At 44.2% G+C, this 25,725-nt stretch overlaps 4 protein-coding genes across 5 annotated transcripts in view; 1 reads left to right on the top strand and 3 right to left on the bottom strand.

Moving 5' to 3' along the window:
• Positions 1 to 707: 707 nt before the first annotated feature.
• Positions 708 to 15,218, bottom strand: LOC108159799 (calmodulin). Of its 2 annotated transcripts, XM_033390607.1 has the most exons (5): positions 15,130 to 15,218; positions 14,321 to 14,490; positions 9,677 to 9,851; positions 5,453 to 5,695; positions 921 to 1,593 (listed from the first exon to the last, which is right to left on the bottom strand). In XM_033390607.1, exons 2-5 carry the CDS (start codon positions 14,321 to 14,323, stop codon positions 1,565 to 1,567), a joined length of 450 nt encoding a protein of 149 aa, XP_033246498.1. In that variant the 5' UTR covers positions 14,324 to 14,490; positions 15,130 to 15,218; the 3' UTR covers positions 921 to 1,564. The 2 variants fall into 2 exon arrangements, with proteins under 2 accessions (XP_017148852.1, XP_033246498.1); XM_017293363.2 differs by lacking the exons at positions 14,321 to 14,490; positions 15,130 to 15,218 and adding an exon at positions 9,937 to 9,956 and having other exon boundaries at positions 708 to 1,593.
• Positions 15,219 to 15,229: 11 nt separating this feature from the next.
• The window catches only part of LOC108159796, a 35,811-nt gene continuing 25,315 nt past the window's right edge, over positions 15,230 to 25,725 (top strand). Inside the window, exons 1-2 of the mRNA XM_033390605.1 lie at positions 15,230 to 15,332; positions 15,690 to 15,887. The gene's annotated coding sequence lies outside the window, so the exon portion shown is untranslated. The remainder of the gene's footprint in view (positions 15,333 to 15,689; positions 15,888 to 25,725) is intronic.
• Positions 16,547 to 17,692, bottom strand: LOC108159798 (V-type proton ATPase subunit D 1). Its single transcript, XM_017293362.2, has one exon. The coding sequence runs from the start codon at positions 17,582 to 17,584 to the stop codon at positions 16,565 to 16,567; it is 1,020 nt and encodes a 339-aa protein (XP_017148851.1). The 5' UTR covers positions 17,585 to 17,692; the 3' UTR covers positions 16,547 to 16,564.
• Positions 18,662 to 20,168, bottom strand: LOC117187774 (golgin subfamily A member 6-like protein 22). Its single transcript, XM_033390606.1, has 4 exons — positions 20,052 to 20,168; positions 19,383 to 19,980; positions 19,165 to 19,314; positions 18,662 to 19,098 (listed from the first exon to the last, which is right to left on the bottom strand). Exons 1-4 carry the CDS (start codon positions 20,053 to 20,055, stop codon positions 18,765 to 18,767), a joined length of 1,086 nt encoding a protein of 361 aa, XP_033246497.1. The 5' UTR covers positions 20,056 to 20,168; the 3' UTR covers positions 18,662 to 18,764.

The following is a 25,725-nucleotide window of genomic DNA, read 5'->3' as shown; positions in this document are numbered from 1 at the left end:
AGATTTTCCTTTGTATTTATATATATATATATATAATAGTAGTAAATATTTTTGGTTGCTTGTTGTTGCTGCCTTATACATATACTACAGAAATGTGTATTTTAGTTGCTTTTTGCTTTGGGGAGCGTTTGCTTTGCTAAATGTTAAATCTGCTCATATATGATGTATTTCTTTGCTTAAGTCTGCTACAAATATCGCCGACAAATCAGCTGTCTATCAAGGACCTTCGGACTGGGATCCTGCTGGCCCTCGAAGAGCCCCCAAAAATATGCCTCTTTTGCTGCGCGCCAGGCATATGTATGTATGCGTTTGCATATAAGTCGCATATATATACATATATATATATATATGTATATGGAACGTGTATATATATATATATATATACCATTGTTTTGGTTTTAAATTTAATTTTATATCGAAAATGTATTTGTAGTTGGTTTTCTTTTTGTTTTTTTTTTTTTGTAATTTTTATTTGGTTTTATTTTCTTTATATTTATTAATTTTAAATTTAAATATAATTTAATAAGAAGAATTTGTTGTTGTTTGATTTTACATTATTTATAATATATATATGTTGTATTTATAATATATTTTACTTCTTGTTGTTCTGACATGTCTGTGTGTATGTGTGTTGGTGTTGGTGTTGGTATTGGTGTGCTGTGTAAATGTGAGGGTGTAGTTGTGGTTGTGGTTCTGGATGTGGGTAGTGTGTCTATATAAACTTTGCCAGCTTGCAAAAATTTTCGAATATTCTTTCTTTAACAGTTTTTTAGTTTTTAGTTTTTATTTGCTGTTTGTTTAGCTTTTATTTTATTTTATTTTTATTTTCTCTCGCAACGAAATCGACAAAAAATTGTGTTAATACCTAAACACAGTTTGGTTTTGTTATCCATTAGCTACAGATTCGAGTCTTCTTCTTGTTCTTCTTAAAACGAAAATTGAGAAATGCAAAAGGCAGCCGCTTCAGTTGTCGTCGCCAGATGGCGCCGACGACCGAGCGGAAGGGGGGAGCCCTCATGCGGCTGCTGCCTTTGCCTTCTTCTCCCGATACTGCGTGCTTGTGCTTGTTCTTCTCGTTTAGTATTTCTTGATAACATGCGATTTACTTCTGGTAATTTTAATTGTTGTTCTTTTCAACTGTGACTTCATTAAATTGTATGTTGTTCTTGTTGTTGTTTGGTTGCATTACAAATTTGTTTGTTGGTGTGTAATTTTATCAGGACTTTTTGGTTGATGTTCGTTCATGTGTGTTGCTTGTTTAAATTTGCTTTTACTTTTAATTTTGCTTTTGCTTTTGCGTTTGCGTTTGCGTTTCTTTAAGTGTAGGTTTCATTTGTATTAAAGTTTCTTAAATGTTTTTTTGCTTCTTCTTCCTCCTCTTCATGTTGCTTTTTGTTGTTGTTGTTTTTTGCTTAACTCTTTGTTGTTTTGTTTTATGTTTTGTTTTTAAGATCTTTTACTGGGGTCCATAGCAACAGCGTGGCGCGATGTTATTGCGCACAGCTACAGTCTTCGTCAACATCTTAAACAAATATAAAGGCTTAAAAAGAAATAATTTAACGCTTCACTTCGATGTCATCATGGTCACGAACTCTGTAACGAAAGGAACGAAAAAAGTGTATCGATTAGTATGGAAATTCTCTACGACAATTCTCCACGATCTCCGACGGAGAACACACGTTAAGTAGAGCAGGCACTGAGGCAGCACAAAAAACATGGACGAGTACTAGTTAAGTTTGTCATTGGGATAGTAATAAATTAAAGAGAAATATTCTATTTTGCCTTGTCAACATGAGGTGGCAGCAAGTGCAGAACTTGACGCAGCAAATCACATATCGACCAGAGCTTAGTGCTGTCATTAACCTTCTACTAAATTAAGACGGCAATTAATCAGCACAACAAGCAGTGCAACAGCAACAACAACACCCTCTGGTGTGGACGGGCTACAGAGGCAGGCAGCCAATCAATAAGACAAACGAGTCAGTCACGAGACGCCCGATGAGAACACTTCGCAGCAACACACCCACATCCACACACACACACTGGCACACAAAAGTGTCGCCAGGGCAGATTTACCAAGTGCAAAGACTCGGAGATTATAGAATATCTTTCGCTCTTCCGAAAATAGAAATCAGACTGGCAGAGACATTTCCCAGAGAGTGCTCTCACGCAAGTTTCGGGAATTGTTTCCATTTTGTTTGTCGCGTCAAACGAAGAGTGGCAATTGCTCACCTTTCGTCAACTACACCTCAAGAAGAGAGCGGAGAGCAGAGCCAGCAGAGACAGCAGCTCGAACTGTGGGAGAGGGAGAGGCAATGACAGAGTCACAAGCAGAGACTGCCGGAGTAGCGGAAGAGGCAAAGCAAAGCAAACTCTGGCAGCGGCAGCATTCGCTGCTGCGAACGCAATATAAAGACTTCCCTGCAGACTGCAGCCTCAGCAGCAGCAGATGGGACACAGTCGATAAGAAAAGTTTTGCTTCATTGACTCAATCAATGCCTGATAATGGGGAGCAAGACGAAGTGGTAGTGACGGTGCGAGGCTCTTCCTTATGTACATGGTAAATGGTGTGTGTGTGTGTGTGTGCTTGTGTGTGTCCCCAATTTATCAGGTGTTTGCATTTTTCTATTTTTAACAAGAGAAATAGCTGTTCTCTGATACTGCTACTGCTGTCGCTGCCGCTGGCGCTGTCGCTGCCGCTACCGCTGCCGCTGGCGCTGCCAACTGTTCTCGCTGATTGCACTTCTTCCTCTCCTTCCTCTTCTTCTTGTGCTCTGCATTCTTCAGATATTTGAACGAAGGCAAAACAAGAAAGAGGGCGTGGGACATGTAATTAGCCAGATTGCTTCTGGCCAGGGGTCAGGGACTTTGATTGGGCTTATCGGAGTACTCCTCAAGGAGTATTCCTGTTCCAAAACTGTGGAACACACCCATCTAATAAAGAAAATCCATTTTCTTGGTGGTCATAAAAGGTTTCAAAATAAAACGTTATTGGAATGGAGAACGCACAGAACCAAAGAATGTTTATGGGCCAAAGTTCAGGCCCGCCCGGAAATGGGCTTACCCAGAATGCAAAATACCCGCGACACACCCCCGCCGCTCCTCGGATAGACCTTGACATTTGCCACGGGAAGCTCGCGCCCCTTTTGATTACATCGCCGTTCGAAAAACATCAGCCCACAGCCCATTTGGGGGCGATTATGGGGGATTCTCGCGAGTCGAGTCCGCTGCCGGTTGGCGAGCAATTAAAATGAAATTAGACCCGATCGCGTTTCAACCTATTCCATCTGCCGCGCCCACCGCTGCCACTGCTGCCACTGCTGCCTCTGCTGGACGACTATCGCTCGTGCTTAGCGAATTTTCATGAATTTTCTTTCCGTCTTTTGGCAAGCTCCCTCCACCACGATGTTTGGCGATTTTGTGGTTCTGGTGTTTATCTTTCTTCGCTTTGTTTACTTATATATACTCTCACCGATCACCGCCACCCCTGTCATCCTCCCTTGTGCATGGCCTTGCCTTGTATACCCTTGCAGGTGAGAGAGGGTATACTACAGGCAGCACAGATAAAGAAGTAGTGCCATAATGCCCAAAACTCTTGCCTAAGGCCCTGCAACCGACTCGATTGGTGGACACCACAATATTGCTTTAGGTTTTCAGCAACAAATCGCTAGTTTGTACAGGATTTGTATTTAATTGGTCTATTTTGAGGGTATCCAAAGCTTCGGTATATTTTTAATTTCTTTGTGGCAAACGCCCACTCTGTGTCCCTTGCCACCTTGCTGCTGGGCTAATGTTTAATTTGTTTCTTCATTGTATTTTGTTAAACATTTTATTTGATTTCTGACTTGAGGCTGTTGTTCATTTTTTGCCGCTGCCATTGTTGCCGCTGCTGTTTTTCAGCCAGCTCCCTTTTTGCTTTTCTGACAACATTTTTATATTTGGCAAGGGGCCAAGTAAGTCTCATTCCCCTGCCCCAATACTTGGATGTTCTCCCACACACACACACGGTCATTGTTTCCACCATTTATATATGTATATAGATATATATATTACCCCTTGCAAAATGTCCAAAGGGGTGTTGCAGGAAATGGAGATGGGGGCCGGCCCCTGTACTGAAGCCGCAAGACAACAATAAAGACTTTGGTTAATTGGCAATAAGCGAAATGGCCACCAGGCGCTGCTGACTGAGAGAACGATCCTCAGAATTGCAAAATTTGTATTTAAATATATTTTATTTTATTTCTTGTTTCTTCCTCTCGATTGCCCCCTGCCACCCTCTGCTCTACTGGTTAATCATTTAAATGTGGAATTTACGCGCGACATTTATTTTTGCTTTTAAAAACATTTCAATTTTCAGCAAAAGACATTAAAAAAAGAACAAATTACAGATTGAGCTAATGGGAGGAGGAGGGGAAATGTTTCAAAAGTGGAAAGTTTCGTAGCAGGCAGTCCTTTGGGCGTTCATTCTCTATAGCAGTCGGCTTTTTGCTTCAAGGATGGTTATTGTTATTTTAAATTCTCAATTATAAATCTGATCTGATTCCCCTGAATCTCTGCTAAATGGTTTCCCCTGAACCTCATCACGATCATTGACTAGATCATCATTTCTGTTGGCATTTCCATCTCTTCTCTCGTTTCGTAGAATGCTGTTTCAAGCACTGTTTGCTATTTTTATGTATTTTGTTCATAAATTACTTGTGATTAATCTATTTGATCCGAAAAATGCTTGCAGAGGCACCAAACACGATTTCTATTTGAACTTGAAGCATACTCTTATATACCAGAATATACATCTATATAGGTACATATATATGTATATAAAGATCAGTGCGATTGTCCGATTTTAATAGCTACTTTGGCGGATTGGCTGTGTGCTCACAACAAAAGGAAATTTCAGGGAAGAGACCGGAATGGGAGTGGGCATAAGATTCTATTATAAATCTTGTTCGATTTTCTTTAATTTTTTGTTGTTTTTGTTTTATTGCTTTTTCCTTTTTGATGATCATGATGATTGCTTTGTGTTGTTTTCCCTCACTCACGCTCCCTTCTCCGCCGACGCGCTTTTCACACACACGTTCCTTCGTTTGCTCAATTGAAAATTCAATTTTCGAGCAATTAAAAAATTACGAAGAACACAGAACACAAAACACGAAAAATTCGTATAAAATACTGAGAGATGCTCATTTGTTTTCTATATACTTTTCGTGATCGGCAAGCGTATGGCCGGCCACGTGAGTCAGAGCGGGACAGGGCGAGAGATCATGTGCATCGGATGACACAACCAAGTGCCGCACAGCGACTCGGTCATGACTCAAATGGGATATGTGACAGATGAATCTTTGGTGAAACAATGGCACACCGATACAATACAATTAGTGGGCCAAAGCCCGCACGCAACCCAAACAAATTGCAACCCATACAGTGCCCCCGTCAGTCGGCTCTCCGTACTCACCTTCGTAATTGACCTGACCATCACCATCGATATCAGCCTCGCGGATCATCTCATCGACCTCCTCGTCTGTTAACTTCTCGCCCAAATTTGTCATCACGTGACGCAGCTCGGCCGCTGAGATGAAGCCGTTGCCGTCCTTGTCGAACACTCTGAAGGCTTCTCGGATCTCCTCTTCGCTATCGGTGTCCTTCATTTTGCGTGCCATCATGGTAAGGAATTCTGGGAAATCAATGGTACCGTTGCCTGTGCGGGGGAAATAATGAGATTATCAATTAATCAATTCATTTGATTGCCTGCTCTTGGGGAACATCATTATAATAATTTTAGCCCACAAACAGGATTAGGATTAAGGCAAAGTCTCTCACTCTTTTTTTTTCCAGCGGCTGTGTACACTGCTTAAAGCCTTGTTCTGCCTCGCTCACCTTATCGACAAATCCCTGGCATATTTAAAATTTGCCTAAGCCCCAGACAAACTTATTCCAACCCCATCCCCCCCACCAACCCAACTTCTATCTGGCCTGGGCACACGTGTGCCGCTTCAAAGATAAGCCTGGCTAAGACTCTTTCTGTCAAATCACTCTCTCTCTCTCTCTCTCTGTCTCCCTCGCTTATCTCCTTTAGCCCTGGTCTGGCGGAATGAAAATTTGCTAAAGAATTTACCAAATATTTTCCAGAGGGGGTTTCCGAAAATGAAGTGGTTGAACCGAAATTCTTGTTATACTAATTGAAAAAGTTTCTGTTTAAAGTTGTTAAATAGTTTTGAACAGCGATAATGCATACAGAAGGAGCAACTTTTGGCCTTAATTGTTATTGACTGACTCTCGACCAGGCCAGGCCAGGCCAGGCCAGGCCGGGCCCTGACTCTTTCGTCTATAAAATGGTAAGCATAATAAAAAACATGAGAAAATGTTCGCCATCCCAATGGAGTATCATTTTGATGTGTATTTTTACGACTCGTACTTTCCTGAAAATGGCTTCTATCCGGGTCAAAAACTTTTTAGATATGATTGCTGAAAACAAAATGGGGATTCAGCGCTCCTTTGAACTCAAGCTGAACTTGTTTTCTCAAATGGAATTTAGATTTAATGGCAAAGATATGCAGAAGGAGAAGGAAGGAAAACAAAGGAGGGTTAAGGGTTAAGGGTTACCACAAGACCTTCAGACCTTCAGACACTGAAATTGATGGTATTTGCACCCCAGCGAAACCTCGAGGGAAATCTATTCCACAAATTAATCTGTTCGTCGATCCAAACACCTGAGGCAACCTGCCACAATTAGAGGCTATAAAAAAAGCGCAAGTAAAGGAAATCGAATCGCATTTAATTGATCTAAAACAAATAAATAATGCTTGCCCAAGTTCAAACGGAAAAATAACAAATTAACAAGCAATCCACATTCGATTCGAATTCAATTTGCGGATTCGCCAATGAAATTTTCATAAATACGAAATAAGTACAACAAAAATTGCTATTGCACTTTGGGCTGGCTAATTTAATTATTATTATTATACAATTCAATTCGGCAACATAGAAATCCAAAAATATATATTCCTTCAATAAAATATCGACGGGTGGGCATCGGCTTCGGCATCGGCATCGGCATCGACTTCGGTTAATTTCTGTTTCGATTTTGGGATTTTGTTGGGTGGCCGCCGGCGGGCGCTTGTTTATGATTCTATTTAAAACATTTGACGCGATTTCTGTTGCTTTTGGCTTTGTCGATAGGAATTCCCCAAGAAAAAAAAAGAAAGAAACCAAACCAAATACCAGAAGAAACCCCCGCCCCCCCACACAGACACAGACCACAAATCGAGACAGACACAAATCATTGAGAAATTTGTTGCCATTTTTGTTAGACGCTTCTTAGACCGGGCCCGCAGAAGAGCCCCAGAACCAATTATGATGATCCCCAACAAGATGATGATCACAATGATGATGGGCCATGTCTGGCGAGGTTTTCGGTTTCCATTACGCCTTCAGTTCTTTCTCCTCACTCGGGTGATTCCGCAACGTAGTGCAAAAAATTTTGCAGACAATTTAAAATTTTAATAAGTTTTGCTTCCCTCTGGTGCTGGTGCTGCCGCCGCTGCTCTTTGCAGTGGCATCGCTAAATTTAGTTTGGGGGCATCCATTCCAATAGCCAGCCCCAATACCCCCGCTACGTGCCGCACTCTATAAATAACACATGGTGATTCCGTTGGTCTGTCATCTGTCCCCCTACCCGTCCCCGTCTCGACGTGTCTTGCCATTTTTTTCCACTCTCTCAATTTTATTTGTATATTCGCTGGACAATACCATTTGCATGCAAAACTCCCTCCCACCGCCGTATACCCTCTGGAATCTAATGCGGTCGTTTGTATGCAACACGGAACGGGCACGGGGCACGGGGCACGGGACACGGAGGACGGGGACTGCGTCTGAGACTGGGGCTGGCCATCGTCAACGGGCCGGGAGACGACGCCAACAAAATGTTAAGTAATGAATGTTTAATGTCTCCGTCAGTGTCTGTATTTTTTTTTTGGTACTTTCCGTTGCTCTTTTTGGAGTGGGGGGAGTGGGCCTACGTTAGTGGGACATACGAGTGGGTGGAGTCGCTGGTGCTTCGTCCACTTCTATAAGATCTGATCTCCTACAACTTATGGGGAGGCCTTGAGGGCGGTATCACAAGCTACGAAGTAGATCCTGGCTTAGTCGAAGCTGCCCGCTAAAAGAGTGTACTTTCCCGGCATAAGGATTCTCTTGAATGGGAGGGCAATTTGCCACCCAACAAAGTTGCCAAAAAAAAGTTGACTCCCAAATGACAGCCCCCACAAACCAAACCAATTTCAGCTCTGATAAACAGTTAAGCAGTCAAGTGTTGCTACCCCTTCAGGCCCCTCTTTTCGTGCTCTCTTTCCCCAACGACAGCTCCTTCAGGAGTCTGCGCTGCTGCTGATGCTGTGCAGAAATTTTGCAGATTTTGTCCTGGATATTTTCATGCACATGCGTGCAAGAGAAGCGACAGGATAGCACACACACACACACACAGAGAGAGAGAGAGAGAGGGAGACAACAAAAACACTTGCAAAAGAAGAAGGACAGAGAGAGCGAGAGGGTTACAGGCAGCCTCCTGCTGCAGGCAAATACAATTTTTGTTGCTTTTTGTTGTTTCTGATTTACTTGTTACGCTTTCCTCTCTCATTCTTCTTGTGCAACAGAAGAGCCATGTATGATTAGGCAGACAAACACAAAGACAGAGACAGAGAGAGAGAGAGAGAGAGAGAGACGGAGTGTGTAAGCGAAAACCGTGGGAGGGAGCAGGATATGGCCTAGTTTAATATATTGCCACTAACAATTTAATGGCACTTTAAACGCACCGCCAGACAAAGTTTAGACGAGCGGAATTTGTATTTTGCACAAACTTTAGAGAACCGCAAAATGTTTTAATAAACAACAACAAATACGAGTATGTTTAAAATTAATTAAAATGTGGAACTAATTACCCTCCACGACTGCTATTGGAACTTCATTAAGCTGCAAAAAAAAGGCCACATAAAATAATCATGGAACCACTCTCCCCCTCTCTCCCTCCACCGTTGGTGCCACGCTGCCTTCTAGTTTTCGGCGAAAAGGTGAAAAACCCCGCAATAAAATCGGGCGACACATTTTCAATATTTGGCGCGAGGCGCCTGTCGCTCGATTTCCCCCACGAATCGGTTAAATATACAGAAAGTGTACAAAAATAAAATCCGATCTTCCTCTTCGGCAAAAGAATGTGTGTTTCGGTTACACCAAAAGCCTGTCTAACGGAACAACCACCTTTTGTCAAAGACAAAAACCGGGAAAAACAAAAAACACACACAAAACAAAATTCTGACAGCCGCCGTTGCCAAAGACAAGACAAGACAAGAGCCAAAATATTTCAGTCATCTATTTTTAATGCCTATGACGTGTTTTTGTTGCATATTTTTAGCCGACAAAATGATTTTTCCTTTTTGCTGTTGTTGTCGTTCCTCCTCTCCCCATTGTTTGCCGTGTATCGCGGGTCTGATATGTGTCTGGGATTAGGCCAGAGAACAGCAATAGATTTGGCCAGAAACGGGTTAAAGGGGGATTCGACTGGTTCGGCGCTTGCCCAGGCCGAAAGTCTTGGGAACCCTTATTTATAAATAGACGGGGACCTGGCTATGGCCCATGTCTATCCCAACTGCAGCTTATAATCCCCATCTACCATCTCCCAACTTACCATCGGCATCGACCTCGTTTATCATGTCCTGCAGCTCGGCCTCTGTGGGATTCTGTCCCAGGGAGCGCATGACTGTTCCCAATTCCTTTGTTGTGATGGTGCCATCGCCGTCTTTGTCGAATAGCGAGAATGCCTCTTTGAACTCGGCGATTTGTTCCTCTGTCAGCTGATCGGCCTGGAAAGATGCAACGAAACACGGAACCGGTTAGAAGAACGTTTTTCATAATTTCACTTAATAAAAGCTGCTAATCTAAACGCACCATTTTTAATATAGTATTTTGATATATCGTTCGAATGCGAGCACAACTTTTTGTTTGTATAATAAATTTGTTGTTTCCGAACTCGGCACAAGTTTCAGAATGAGTTTTCAACGAGAGCTACGATGGGAAAGGGGTTGCGGATGGGAATGGGAATGGGGTTGGGGATTTCAATGTCATATGCGAAAACGTCTCAACGAGTACAATTAGGAATAACAAAAGACGAAAAAGGAGAACAATTGTACTTTGTTTGAATAATTTTGCGTATTGTCGACTGCTTGTTTGCAAGTCGAATCGAGATACAATTGTATCTGTGTATCTATGCAATGGTATCTCAAAAAAAGGTGTTAAGTATCCGCTGAATCCACAAAAATCTTGACGTCAGCGCCACTGAATAAACGAAACTGCAGAGAGCGAAAAGGCAACACGACACCCAAAACCGTTTTGTTTTTTATTCCTTCCATCATTTTTTTATTTTTTATTTTTATTGTCATACGAATGATGAGTGACAAGAGACGTGCCAGTTGTCAGGGTCTCAGGCAGGAAGCGATCTTGCAACGTCTCATCATGCTCGAGAGGATGATATAATTTCCTTCATTTCATATAAAAATGAGCAAGCATTCGCGGTCAGGCGATAGGCTGTTTTTTTTTTTATTAATATATTATCATTATTCATGAGGCAAAAATGCAAAAACAAAATTTGACTTTGCGTCAGAGGATGACGTATACAGATTTGTTCAAGCTGACAATTGCAAAGGCACGGATCAGGGCACTGGATGGTTTTACGATCGTAAAATACTCGGAAAAAGGGTTTACCGATCCATCCTAGGATAGTGGATATTTGGAAGTAATAGATCTCTGGAATTCACAAGTACATACAAATGTACTTGAAAATATCCCCCTCCCAGGCATATCTAATCAGATTTGGTAACAATTTTTTGCCCTCAACTCTAGCACATTTCAAGGTAAAATCAGCCCCGACCACGCCCCGTCGGTAGGCGCCCACTATCTTGTATAACAAGCGACAACTACAACTATGAACTACCATAGAAATCTGATATGCCGGCAGGGCCGAACATTTTTATGGACAACTTCCGTCTGATTCTGGCCATAAGAAAGCGCTCGAGGGAAGGCTGGGAGGGAAGGCAGCCCATAACCCACTAAAGTCAAGCCAAATCAGCAATTGGCAATGGAATTATAGCGCCCCTTGATCGTTGGCTTTATCTAATCGGGAAAGCAAAGTCAAGAAATTAAGTGCTGCTTTTGGGTTTGCACCTGTTTTGGACCGGAGTTTGTCGCGTTGGCGTCGTGCGTTCAATTGAATTTTGTTTGGCTTATCGCTCTCGGCCGTCTTGCAGATAAAAAAATGTTTCAGCAGCGTTATGTCATTGCGGGGCATGACTAAGCCACCCAGCCCCAGCCCCAGCCCCAGCCCCAGCCCAATCCCAATTCCCGCAGCTCGGCGCAGATTAAAGCACAGCATTGGGGCTCTCTCCCACTCTCTTGAAATGGTAGCAAACAACAACAGACCCCACCCACCCAGCAGATCCATTAATGGCAATCCGTGGCGCGAGAGGGTTGGGGAATGGATACCTAATTGGTAACACATTTGTATGCACAATCACACGCCCACAGCTCAGCGCTAGAGGGGGTGACACATCCCTCTTTGCTGCTGAATATCTTGCCACGTTTCGAGCAGGACTCAAGCTGTGCAAGTCCAACTAATGAGTCATGCTTCTGGGAACAAGTGTTGGCCAAGCCAAGAGTTCAACTCCCAACAAGTTTCAACTTGTTTGGGCCAAAAGTTTGCCAGCCAGACTACAGCAGTTTGTGCCGCTTTGCCGGCTGCTCAAACCGGTTCGGTTCCGGTGGATTAAAGATTCATTTTATGAATGGTTCGCTTCATTTTTTTGGTACACTTTTGAGCTGTAACTTGGTTTCTTCATGGATCTTTCAAATGCCACCTCACATCATGTTCATTCGAATGATCGATGAAGTCAGCCAAAGAAACTGACTCATAAGAAAATGCTATGTACTGCGGATATCATCAAGAGATTTCGATTTTGTGGGCTTTCGAGATACTCGTATAATGATAAACAACAGACTCGAAGAAATTTTAAAGAAGTAAACAAATCGAGCCAACTGTAACTGTAACTGTTGAATAAAATATAATATGTTTCCCGTCGGCCTTTCTAGCTGAAGATCCGCAGACTTTGAGTCACAGACTCTGTAACTGTAACTGTCAACACATTAATCACGGCGGTTGAAAAGATATCGAGAGGGGAGAGGAGGGGCCAATGGAGCGCGCAGAACGATTTCTTTTAATTAAAAGCCGTTTGCATGTTGCGTGAGCTGTAAAAATTGCTAATTAAATTAGGCATCCGACCATCGGCTATGGGGGGACACGCGGACGCTGCTTATCAAAAGACAGGCGCAAAGGCCAAATACAAGTAACATACAACTACAAGATCAAGAGGAAGAAGAAGGCGACGGGAAAATTGGATTATGTGGTTAGGCGGCGTCTAGCAGGAATTTTTCTTCATTTACAGCCGTCGGTTAGTCCATACACCCCCTCCACCAAGGGCCAGGGAGCTGAACCGTTACAATAAAATTCTTTGCGAAAATAAAAGGCAAAGTGGAACAGGCAGCCGCCAACACACACACACGCACACAAGCACAATGAGCGAGAGGGGCAAGGCAGACAGGCAACACAGCGAACCGAACGAATAAACGAAAAGAGACGACCACCGAGGACGCCGAGCACAAAGCGAAACAGCAAAATAACCGCAATGCGGCAAATGAAACGGTTATGGAAGAAAACAACAAAAGGTAGGCGCCGCGACAACGAGTCGGCACGAAACGAAACGAATCCGAATGTGAAGAAAGCGCACGCAGATAAAAGTGCAAAACGCAGAAAGCAGCAACAGAAAAATACCCAACACACATCCAAAAGAAACGGGAATGAACTCGCAGAGAGAGAGAGAGAGAGTGAGAGCGGGCAAGCGACGCAGCACAAAACGGAACTGATAACAAACTGTGCAGAACGCGAGAGTGAGAGAGAGGAAGCTCACACCATTTAAACAGAACTCTCACACCATCAGTGCAGAGAAACTGTGTGAAACGGTTATGAGAGAGAACCAGCGAAGCGAACTACGCTCTCCTCTCCGAAACGGTTCAACTGAGAGCGTGCGCAAAGCCAATGAGAAAGAAATTCCACAAGCCAAAAGAATTTTTTCACCCATTTCGTTTCCAACCTCAATTTAGCGGCCAAATATGCGGTAAATAAAAACGCAAGCAAAATACAAGCCCAAAGCGGAGCGAACAAAAAAGCAAAGAGGATGGAAAGACCAACAATATGCCGGGTCCGGCGGCATTATTGTTGATCCCGTCCCCACTTCAAATATGATAACAGCAGGAATTGGGGATTTTCTATAGTTTTCTGATAAAGGTGTTGCTGGGGCCATGCGTGTGGTGTGCCTCGACGATAGTCTTTCCTTCAACCGCTGCAGTCTCCTCAACAATTGTGATCTAGAACAGAGGGAGTGGGGAAACCGTTGCAAAGGTGTTGTCGAGATGCTGATAAGAGCTGCCTGTTTGAAAGGTGGGCCTGGGCCGAAAGCGTCATGGAATTAAATTGAGACCTGATAGTGATGGGGAGTGTGTGTGCTGCGGCCTCGAAAAGTGTGATCAATAACTCATGGAATATCCACGTAAAACCGGAATATCCAGAGCGATATTTTCTATTTTTACATACACCTGTATTACACCTTTGCTATTTTTAAGTTTTCTCCCATTCAAAATAATAATTTGATACGTCCAGCTATGGATGAATATACCTGCCTAATGAGGGTACACGTTTTATTGTTGGACAAACGCTTTTGACAGAAAATTGTCATTATAAGCTGGTTTTCAAACGTTTCTAATTGCCGCTGTGGCGGCTTTTATAATTGGAGTAATTTCTTAAGAATTACATTACGTTTGAGGGGTAACATCGTTAATATATAACATACATATGTATGCACATATATTTTTTATAGCACAGGAGAAAAAAACCAGTTTTTCTATCCCCCGAGCAACATTTTTTTGGGGTGCGAAATGTAAACGAAATTTTCGGGGACAGCTGCTTTTTAGGGGTTGTGCACGTGTGTGTGTGTGTGTGGGTATCGTGTGTGTAGAAAGCCGTTAAAACCATATAAACAACATCTAATTGGATGTGAGGATGCCTCTCCCTCCAGCCATCTCCCCACCCCACATCACACCACATGGGAGGCCGCTGTCCGACTTTGATTTCTCGCCAAAATTTTGTGAAATTTCAATGGAAAATGTGAATTCTGTTTCTATAAACAAAAACGGAGATGCACATGTTTTTGAATATTCATACACTTACCATTTTTATTGTTTTTTTGGTGTTGTTGTTGGAAAGAGTAACTAAATGTTAATCCGCTGCGGCTGCCTCTGCTGCTGCTGTTGGTATGTGTGTGAGTGGAATTACGTTGTTGGGAGGGATTGGAACGCGCGCTCTAACTTTTAACTAGAATTTTATTTGCGCTTAACACGCTGCAAAGATCAAGAAAAAAAGGGATGTGTGAGGAAACACGCAGGTTGCTGGAATACCCTTGACGGCACAGCGGCAGCGGCAGCAACAACTTCTTCCAGCTGAAGAGGAACGGAACAACAATTGGCAAACGAAAGAACCAAAGGGGAGACAGAGACACGATGCTCCGCGGAGACTTTTCTGATATGTTTTCCACGCTGCCGTGCTGCTGTTGTGTTGTTGCTGGCGTTGCCGCTGCGTTGCCGAATTTAATACAAAATTTTCCCTGGCATAATTTTTTGTTGCTTTTCATTGGTTTTTGCTTTTCTTTTCTTATTTTAATTTTTTTTCTTTTTGCTTTTGTGCGAAATATGCCAAACACACGCGCGCACACGGCAAGATTTTCGTTTATATAGTATCTGGTGAGTGCTGGCACATATAGGCATTGCTCGGACTCGGGTTTTATACAGATATTTGTTTCAATTTCTCGTTTTCATATATTCTTTGGCGTTGATTTGCTTGGTTTTAGTGGCTGTTTTTCGCGGAATTTGTCGAGGCACAAAAGAGCAGATGGAACTTTTATATCTTTTTTTCCTCGGCTCCTCGCAGCCCCTTGGAAAAGTGTGTGCTTGGGTGAAATATTTGGACTCTGGGCAACTCACGATCCTAATCAGAATTTCCGCAGGCGACTTGTTCACGAGAAAATCAAAATTTCGACTGTGCCCGCTGCCGTTACCGTTATGTTATATATACGTGTTGTACTAATATATGTATATACCTTATAAATATAGTTGTACCGATTCGCAGCGCAGCCGTGAGAGCAAAGAGAGAGCGCCTCGTAGTGCAGACAACAACAACGGCGAGAGTAAGTCGGAGAGCAGAGCTGTTCTTTTAGCGACTTAGTAGCTATTTCTGGCCAATTTTACAAAAATTTGAACTTTTTGTAAAATGCTATTAGGAAAAAATCGAGCAATTTTTAAATATATTTTAGCTAAAATTGAAACTTTATTATAAAACTAGCAATTTTTGTATTTTTTTTCATGGTTTTTTCATTTTGTATAGATCGACGGCAAAAATTACGATTAATAGTGGTTCACAAAGTATCGGTACATTATTAAAAATGTACTCGCAATTATGTTTCTTAAGATATATATGTATATTTGTTGTAAATGAAAATTTTAATGGTTTAACAATTTTGATCAATTTTTCTTCCCAAATCTAGCAATTTTAGCTTATGAGATTCTGGCAGCACTGGCGGACAGCAACAACGACGAGAGCAAGTCGGAGAGTGAACTGACTGGTCGGAGAGTGAACTGGCTGTGAACCGGTTCTGCTCTCGCGCTCTTTTTCGCTCTTATCTGCAAATTTTTGCCTTTTCTGGCTCTTTTCTTTGCTGTTGCTTCGTAAACCGAAGATCGAGGTAAGGCAGACAAAAATATATTTAATATTTCCCCTGTAACGGTCGCGCCGGCGCTTTTAACCTAAGGCGTACCATGGGCAGTTTGTAGAATATATGTACATATATGTACATATGTATGTATAAATGTCTATGAAACATTCATACGTGGGATTTCTATAGAAAATTAAGGTACGAAAGAATGGGGGGAAAAAATAATTGCTTTATTTATCGATATTTAATTTTTCAACGAATATGCGTTCGAAGTCAAGGAAAGGAGACACAATATAAATACAATATACATACATATAACGAAGGCACCAAATAATTGTTCCTGATGCAAAAAACATATTATAAAATGTGATAGGCTATATCAGCGGTCGGCAGGACCCTATCTTATGTGCATAGCAAAGTGCGCTGCTGCTGCGCTGCCGCTCACCTACACGTGTATAACGGTGGTTGCTTGCAGCAAACATGCATATATGGACATATGTATGCGTGCTGATTCCTGCATTAGATGGATTTAATAAGAAAATAATGTGACCAGTTGAGAAGGGGGAATATGGTGTGTAGCGTCATGTCTAATGGATCATTTGATAACTATTTCTTTCAAATATGTACATACTATCCAGCGGATGTATTATCTAGCGGACTCTAACAGGTGTTGGTTCATTCATGAACGATTGGGTTAAACGGGAAATTTATTCATTTCTTTTTTGGCGTAGACTTGATCGAAGCATTCGCTCGGTTTTATCCACCGAGTTGGAGTGCCCCACCGAATCCCGGTGTTGCGGGTGCGATATTCTTTGCAGGAAGTTCACAATGCTGTGGGTGGTGACGAAGGAGCTGAAAGTGGAAACCAGCGTCTCGCCCCGGTTCTCGGCTTCCTGGCGCTCCCTCTGCCGCCTCTCGTGCCTCTCCAGTCGCGCCTGGCGCTGACGGTCTCTGACCGCCTCCGCGTCGAAGTCGTCCAGGTCGAAGTGCGTATCGGCCACTGGGTGGACATAGACGCCTTTCTTAAGATAAATCTCCAGCTCCTCGGCCGTCATGTTTTTGGTCTTGATCAGCTCTGTGAAGGCGATTTTGGCCTCCAGCTGCTTCGCCTGGGAGCGCTTCAGGCGGTAAAAGTCCTCCCGCTCGAACTCCTCCAGTTCGGCGCAGATGTAGTTGTAGGTCCGGACCAGCTGTGGGATCACCACGTGTTCCAGAGCGTTCACCCGCATGTTAGTTTGCCGCGAGGCTGCTGCCAGCATCCGCACCATGTAGTCCAGGGAGCAATACGCCACCAAGTCCTTGAGGGCAGCGAGGTACAGCGTCCGCACCTTCTGCACCTGGACTCCGCCGCAGCTGAGGCCAGCCAGCGGGAAGGCACCTCGCTCCTCAGCCTCCAGCTCGAAGTAGTTGAGCGGCACGCCCACGATCTTCTGCTGGGTCTTGCGCAACACGGCGGTGGCCCTCTTGTTGTCCGCCACGATCACCGGCTTGAAGTCCGTGCCCAGTAGATTGGCCTTGGCCAGCGAGAAGATGGCCGCTCGCATTTGGTCGTCCACCTGGTTCTCCTTGGCGTGCATGCTGCGGCGCAGCTCGCGCAGCTTCAGGTCGATGGCGTCCCGCTTCCGCTTCAGCAGACTGATGCCGCGCTGCCCGGCCTGGACGCGCAGCTTCATCAGCACGGAGTTGGCCCGCGAGGGGTATATGGGCAGGATATCTTTGTTGGACATGGCCCTGGATAGGATCCTCTGTTCGGTTCAAGCCAAGAAAAAATGAGTCTGTCTGGATTGTTTAATTTGGATGGAACCAAGAGCCTACTTGATTGAGTGACATAGCCCAAATACTACATACAGATTCAAATTTATTTAGCGAGTGCTCCTTTCGTATTATTCGGTCGTTGTCTCACAGAAAATGCTCTCAGATTATCCAACTAATCCGCGGTCAGCGTTGGTCAGCGATAGCGATGGTCAGAAGAGGCAGCAGATATCTGCAACTACAATGTGGAATGCACACACACACGCTCACACATGCAGAGGAGCAAAAACATAGTGAGGGGCGCACACACTTGTGTCCATTCCACTGGGATGGGGACCAACGATTTTGCGCATTTTCCAGCTGCGGTACATATTCTTTTGCCGCAGCAAAGTGTCGCAATGTTGCGCCGTTCGGTGCAATCGCAAGAGCGACAGCGACAGCGACAGCGACAGCAGCAGCCTTGCAACGCATGCCAACAAGTTAAGTATGTTAACCTCTGCGAAAATTAGACATGCCAAATGGTGGTGGAGGAGGAGGAGGAGGAGACGAATGGGTAACGAAAACGAAAATGAAGTAACAATGCAGCAAACATGGGGCAGGGTCAAAGGGCGACAACGTCGACGCTGACGCTGACGCTGGCGCTGGCGACGACAGCATTGCGCCATTTTTCGTTTGCCCCGTAAGACATGAATTTCGGCTGCGGCTCGTACTCTGTCTGTGTCGCAGCCCTCTCCCTCCCCACTGTCTCCTGCTCTGTCACATCGCGTGTGTGTGCGTGTTGGGTAAACATTTGGACAGACAGCCAGTTCTTTCTCTTCGATTGTCGCTGTCGAAGAGGAAGCCCCTCAAGCGATGTTGGGGTGCATATCGGAACATATCGGAATTCGTTGAAAGATCAAATGCAATTCGGATTTGTTTAATCCAATTGGATAAGTATTGACTGCAAGTTTTGCAAAGGTTTCCTTTTCCAAGACAAGGAAACTCCAATTAATTTCCCTTCTTGTCAACCCAAAACTGTATGCTATGCACACCCATACGGAACTTTATGGAAAGTCTTTCATTCGTTGTGGCTGGCACTTTTTCCCTTTTATTTTCGGAGAATAAATTTTATAACTAACGAAACTAATGAACAAAAATATATATGTATGTGTTTCCCTAGCCCTTGCCCTTTTTGGCCTTCTTTAGGCGCTTGTTCTTCTTGCGCTGATCTTTGCGCCACTTGCGCCAGTATTTCTGTATCTTCGAGGCCGCCCGATTCATCATGAAGACGACGAGGCGCTGCTGTTGGCGTCGGCGCTCCTCCTGCTCCCGCCGCACAACAATGTCATTGTATACTGCCTCCTCGCGCCGATACACGACCATGAATTTATCGAGCTCCTTCTTTGCCACCATATACTGGTCCTGGAGCACCAGATTCTCCCGAATGACATCCCCCATGTTCGCGTCGTACTTCTTCACCAGACTCTGAAGCTGCAACAGCAGCTTGTTCCTGTAGGAGAGGCGGAAAGTGTCGTGAGGGTGGGGGCAGACTGGGAATGGGGGCAGGATCTTTTACTTTTCATTGCGAGCGTCCTGCTCTTCAAGCAGATGCTTTTGAGTGAGCTTTGCGTAAGCCTCCCTGGCAATCTGCAGCTGCTCCTCCAGCTCCTTTTGTTTCTCCAAGCTGTTCCTGTGGTTTGTGCGCATGGCGCGGCTGCATTTTGTGCTAACGAGAAAGGACACAAAGAAGAAAGTATTAGGACCGAAGAGCGGTGGAACAAGGCCATCACTCACATCTCATTCTGAATGCGGACATTGTTCTGCCACTTCTTGTAGGCCAGATCGTTCTCGATCTTTACCAGATAGATTGCTGTGGCCGCCATCTTCCATTTCTCCATAACGCGGCGCTTGGTTAGATCCCGTCGTACGTTGTGGAGCCTCTTCCGGATGTCCTCGTTCTTGTGGTACATCTGATGGAGCATCCGCTCCTTGCTGATCTCGCTCTTGGATGATCGGTACAAATGCTCTTTGGCAATGTCCAAGAGGAGTGATAACGAGGCTATAAGGGTGCGGTCCCTGTCGCTCAGGTTGCGCATTAATTGGGGGAAGAACTTGTAGATCCGGTAGTTCTTCTGGAAGTAATCGAGTACCTTGATCGTTCGGTGGTCGATGGGAAAGGTGTGCTCTGAAGCACTTTGGGTCATATGACTCTCCAACAGATCCTCAACTGGCTTCAGGATCTTCTCGTAAGAGGTGCCCTCGAGCACCCGCCGCAGGTTTGCCGGATCCGCAAACAGCTTGGGCAACAGCACCGAGATCTTAACGATCTCTATAGCTTCTTGGAGGACTTTCAGCACGCACTCAATTCTCACGGTACGCAGAGCGCTTGCGTCTAAAGGAGGGTTTTTCGTTTGGGTATACCGTATATGCCGTTTCAATCGGAAAACTTTCATTACAACTCACCCATTTTATCTGTATTCGGGAAAGTTGATCTGTTCTTAGGTGTAATCAGTCGGTTGTATGTCTCTGCTCATAGCCACTACAGTTCTGAGCCAAGCAGGTAATTTTTGTTTGATTACAAAATACCTGTTTACTTGGTTTAAACTGTTGCCTGGCTACCGCTGCAACGCTGGGATTGACTTGTTTATTCATTCATTGCTGCAAACGGAAGAGGTTGATTGGGGGTGCGCTTTGGGGAGGCTCCTCGCAGCCTGCGGAAAATTCTCCACCAGGCAATGGCAGGGGGAGGAGGGATGATGCTGTCAAGAAGGTGGTTTTGGCCATGTCGCATTATGTCAACTGCCGCGGCATGAATGAAAGCCAAATAAGAAGTCCAATTCTGAAGGACAGAGTACAGAGAGAGAGAGAGAGAGAGACAGGCAGGGAGAGCGTTGGGCAGCTACCAGATGAGGGGGCAACCAAAAGACCATGAAACAAACGCAAATGCGGTAGGGGAGTGGAGACTTTCATCAGACCAGACGATGATGAAATTTATTTAAAAAAAAACACATACATATCTTGATACCATTCCATATATTGAATATTCATTAAAGCTGTACAACATTCAATGCAAATTTCATACTCGAAAATTGCACTCTAAAAGTGAGAAGGTAATTCTTCATCTTTCATCCAACCCCACCAATCCCGGGGCCCACTGAGACCGCAATCGGTCCCGTTCATCGGCAAAAGAACTTCCACAGCGTCCGTCCTTGTTAAACACATTCCATTTCCATTTCCTTACCCACTTCCCATGGCCCATGGCCCATTCCCATTGCCACTTCCATTTCCATTTCCATTTCCATGCACACCTCCACCATTATTCCACTAAAACCATTTCCCAGGGCGAAGAGCCACCGCAATGACAGCTGCTGCGTCAGGCGTCAGCGCAACAAGTAAGAGACGGCATCTGGAGAGGGCAAAATAATACACAACAACAGCAAACAGAAACAACAGACAGCAGCAACAACAGCAGTCCAAAGCTTCCAGGCAGAGGCAGCGGCAGCACCAATACCAACACCAACACCAACAACGATAGCGATAGCGACAGCGATGACAAAAATGAATGGCGAGCATTTGCCGAAAGCCAACCCCAGCAAATGTGCTTGTCTGAGTAAAATGCTGCAATGCTGACGAACCAGCGCAGGAATACAAAAAACAAAAAAAGGAAATAAAATAAAATGCCAGAAAAGGAAAGAAATAAAACTGAGCAAGAAATAATATTTTTTTGTTTGCTAAAGATGGTAAGAAAAGCATTGAGCGATAGACGAACCACCCAAGGGACAGAGAGAGAGAGCCAGTTAAAGCAGAGAACCTAAAAAAAATGACGCATAAACAGCTCAGGGAGAGAGTGAAGCGAAAGAGAACAGAGCAGCAGAGAGTATGCAGCAGATTTGTTGCTCTGCCGCTGCTGCTGCTGCTTCTGCTTCTGTTGCTCCACATACGTAACAAATGGCCATGCAAAGCGCCACAGCAGAACAACGACAACCTCTATCGGTACTGCACAGCCAAGGAATGTGCAGCCCAAAAGGAACAACCGAAAACCGTAGCTCTCTTTTAGGTGCTCTCTTTGAGGCGCTCTCTCACTGAGCAGTGGCCCACATTGTACCGTTTCGAGCTGTCTGCTGGCTTCGGTATGAACCAGCGACGAGGACACGACGTTGCCGCTGCCGTGGCCGTTGCCGTTGCCGTTGCCTTGGCAGCATTTCACAGCTTTTGCTGCTTATTGTTATATATTTTCATAGTCCTTACTTGACTTTTGCTTCTTCTTCTTTTTGCTGGCTCGGCTCCTTCATGACTATCTACGACAGTGAGTGCAAATTTCACAGAAATGTTTCCCCGTTATGCTTGGCCTGGCCGCATTGCAGCTATAAATTTGTTTGTGGTTTACTTTTGCCTTGGAAGATTACTTTAGGGTATATGTATACATATGTATGTATGTATGTACGTATCCAGCAGCGGGCGGACGAGATAGTGTTAGATACTGAAAGAGTGAGAGGGAGAACGGGAATGGCATGGAACAATGGGCATAAGGAAAGGGAAACGAGAAACAAGAAACGAGAAACGGCAGGCTAACGGTGCTTGGCGACTGTTTTAATGGTGGGTAAGAGGATGGTCCGCATGAAACCCCATAGAGAACCCTTTCGAAAGTGTTATTATAATGCTTGGTCTGGCAATAGGAAGGTCACTCTGGTTATTTTGCGAACGGAAACTTAAGATATCCCCATGAGGCTTCCCTTGAGCCAGGCGGCAAAAGATGTTTGCGATACTCGTAGTACATACATACATAATTATATACATACATGTATATATATATGTAGTATATTGTTTAGGTGGGTAAAGGTGGATTAGTTCCTGTTCTTTTGAGAACAGTTGAGGGAACTTTATGGAATTCATGTGACGTTAGTGGGGGATCTGTTCGTTCCGGCTTTCTTCCGACAATTGAGTTTCGCTGTTGCCAGGATACATTAGTCACAGCTCTTCCCCCCCCCACCAAGAAAAGACCTCAGCAGAGGGAAATGTTTTCAGTTGATAATGAAGTCACACCCAAACGCTCCAACGAACTAACTCGGCCGATTTCTGGACAAGTTTCTGTTGAATTTTTCATGGTTTTTTTTCTTCGTTTTGTTTCCTGGCTCGTTTCCGTTCGCCAGTGACATTACACTTTGCACGGGAATGTCCCTCTTCTGGCCTTAGTTTGTGAGTCTGTGTTTCGGGGCAGTCTAGCATGTACTTCGAGTCGTTACCGTTGGAAGGAACCTGCCGCTGTGTGCCACGCTCAAGTTGTCTCAAAAACTTTTGGCTTCTACTCAGCCTTTCTTCCGTTTGATTTGACTCCCAGCCTTCTCTGTAATTTGAATTCCTTGAACTGTGAATGGAGCGACACAGAAAATGACGTTAGGCGCTCCGCGAAGAGTTGACTTGGCTTATAAAGTGGGCCTTGCTTCACGCTTCTAGTGTCTTTAGATCCTTCTTGGCCTGTCTCTTTACGACTTTTATGATATTACAAAAGTTGTCTGATCTACTAACTAGCGACCCATGATGTCATGCCAAATATTAAGTGAGTGAGGAGGATCCGTGGCGAAGGAAATAAAAATCTATCGGGGTAATGATTGATTTCTCTTCCAATACCTTTAAATCAGCTTGACAGAAGGTGGATTATTTTTAGAATTCCTATACTGCTGTCACGTACTGTTTGGGCCAATAGTCTGCGCCTACTGTTCCTACTGTCCATTAATTGTGAAAAGGAAGGAAAATATTTTGTTTCACATGACCCCGGGCACGTGCTGGCTATCAGTCAGCTAGGATCATCTTCAAATATTATCTTTCTATATATTTTTGTTATATTTTGTATACATTTCTGTTTGACCAAAGTCAACAATAAATGGCAAAATGCCCGCACGTGCACCGGGGTCGTGTTCAATGTTACTTCCTAGGCCCTCGCTCCTCTCCTTCTCCCCTCTCCTTTGGGCCACTTCCCAACTGCTTGTCATCCAGCTATTACCTCCTGGCCTTACCCGTACCTCGGCTATTTAATTTAGGCCAAACAGCAAATGTCCTGGCCGAGTGATTGATGAGACTGCGAAAAAATTCAGCTGTTGGTGGTTAACCATCGCCAGCACCCCCTGAAAATCTTACCGAAAATCTCTCCGACAAGTTAATAAATTCTTTTTGTGTGCTGCATTTAACGCCTACAGGATTCGGTTTCTTTTTTTTATATTTTTCTTTTGTAAATTTCGCTTTGGCGAAACTTTCTAATGAAGTCGCTGTGGGAGAGACCTTTATCAGGTTGCTCTGTGTGTTTGCTTAGTCTCTTTTTCTCTGCCTCACGCTCTGTATGCAAGGCACGCAAATTTGTTGCCAATAAGCAACCGAAAACAATTTTTATAAGGCCTGAATGGGGTGTATAAAGAAGAAAGGAAGAGGGGAAGAAGGGAGGAAGGGAGGAAGGTGCCATCCACTTGCCTATGCGTGCTGCGTGCCTTCTGGACTGGTTCTTTGCCCCTTTGCTACTTCTTCGTGTTGCGGAATAGAGCGGCCGCTTCCCAGAACCAGTCCCAGTGTGCATGTGCCCTGGTCCAGGCCCAGGCCCAGGCCCAGGCCCAGAAGTTGCTTAGCTACAGCGGCCCCAGGACCCGAAAATGTAGGTCATGTTGGACTCTGTATTGGGGAGGCACTTCGCCAGAAGAGAGCGGCAGTGGGTGTGGGAGTGGGAGTGGGAGAGAGTCAGTTAGAGAGTGGAACCAAAAAACACACATACACTGCCAGCAATCCTTATCCCTACACAGAAATTTCGGTTGCTGTCCGGGCTGTATCTGACTTGGAAGGAAAGAGAACAAGCAAGAGAGAGAGAGAGAGAGAGAGAGAGAGAGAGAGAGAGAGAGACAGAGAGGAAGGCAGTGAATGGGGGAGCAACACTGTGCTTCCAATGAATACTTAAGCATGGGCGTGGCACCGTCTACCCAGACTCCCACCACCCACGCCTACGCCTACCCCCCGCCACGCGTTGGATCTGTTCCGTCTCGTGCTTTATTACAATGAAAATTTCATTAGAAAATTGAATGTTGACGTGTCGCATGTGCTACATCCCACACATTCCCCCTTCCTTCCACACAATCTTGAATTGACTTTTCCTGTAGCTACTATTGTTTCTCTGATATTCATATTTAAAAGAAAGGACCGAGGCCTTGGCCACCAATTTTATGCAATGATTTGCTGAATTTGTTTGTTTTTACAGGTACTTTTTCTTTAATCGATGTGGCCATACTTTATTTGAAATTCCATTGAAATGTGAAGGAACAAATGAAACAGCCTAAAGCCTCTTTGGTTTGATGTGATAATCGAAAGAAAACGACCAGTTTTTCGACTTATATTTGAGCAGATATCCGAGATGTGATATAGTAGATTTCAAGCTATCAATTTGTGCAGAGAACTGTTTGTCAGACCGTCTGTTTCTATCGAAAATAGATATTTAGCAAGTGCTTCATTATAGTCTCATATAGTTGATCACATACACAATAAGATTTGATAGAAATCACATCACTGGCTTACTGATATTACTACTATTACTGTTGTGGTGTTCATCCCCAAAGCACTTGATTGAACGGCCCTTCGGACCACAGCAAGGCAGTAGGTATCAGAGGGCTGGGGCTGTAATAGCAGTAGGAACTTAAGTACCCAAGTGGCAATCCACCCAAGGCACTTTGTTCTTATGTTATTTGAACTTTTGTGCAGTAAACTGACAAACAGCAGTCAGTAGGAGGAAATAATTCATTCCTTAATATGAAAATAATTATTATTAAATATCTATTTCTATGCTCAATTAAGCATATTCTCCAGATTTATTGCTTACGATAAGTCGTTAGAAATGGATACTGATATCGGCTTTAATAGCTGCCCAAAAGTTTCCTCTTTAATAAAGAATGCAATACAAATATTAAAGGGAACGCAAATAGTTTTAATTTGCAATATATTTCTAGAGTAAAGTGGCTTTCCATTATGTTATGTGAACCCCCAAAAAGGCATCCCACAAACTTTTCCACTCAACTGTCTGACAGCAGCCACATTGCGTATACGCGATGCGGGCGAGGTCGTGTCCCGCCATCTATTCCCCAATCATCCTAGACAAATGAGGGTTCTT

This window comes from Drosophila miranda, chromosome 3 (genome assembly GCF_003369915.1).
Source record: "Drosophila miranda strain MSH22 chromosome 3, D.miranda_PacBio2.1, whole genome shotgun sequence".
Classification (NCBI taxonomy): Eukaryota; Metazoa; Arthropoda; class Insecta; order Diptera; family Drosophilidae; genus Drosophila; species Drosophila miranda.
This window is presented reverse-complemented; position numbering and strand designations above follow the sequence as displayed.

What these genes read in the sequence shown, in the direction of transcription:
- LOC108159799 (XM_033390607.1), bottom strand. An exon ending in AAACGAGGTCGATGCCGATG is followed by an intron (nt 5,696 to 9,676) that starts GTAAGTTGGGAG and finishes TCCCCCGCACAG; the next exon opens with GCAACGGTACCATTGATTTC. An exon ending in TGGTCAGGTCAATTACGAAG is followed by an intron (nt 1,594 to 5,452) that starts GTGAGTACGGAG and finishes CTTTCGTTACAG; the next exon opens with AGTTCGTGACCATGATGACA.
- LOC108159798 (XM_017293362.2), bottom strand. Translation starts at nt 17,584, where the DNA reads ATGTCCAACAAAGATATCCTGCCCATATACCCCTCGCGGGCCAACTCC.
- LOC117187774 (XM_033390606.1), bottom strand. An exon ending in GTCCGCATTCAGAATGAGAT is followed by an intron (nt 19,315 to 19,382) that starts GTGAGTGATGGC and finishes CTTTCTCGTTAG; the next exon opens with CACAAAATGCAGCCGCGCCA. An exon ending in CAGGACGCTCGCAATGAAAA is followed by an intron (nt 19,099 to 19,164) that starts GTAAAAGATCCT and finishes CCTCTCCTACAG; the next exon opens with GAACAAGCTGCTGTTGCAGC.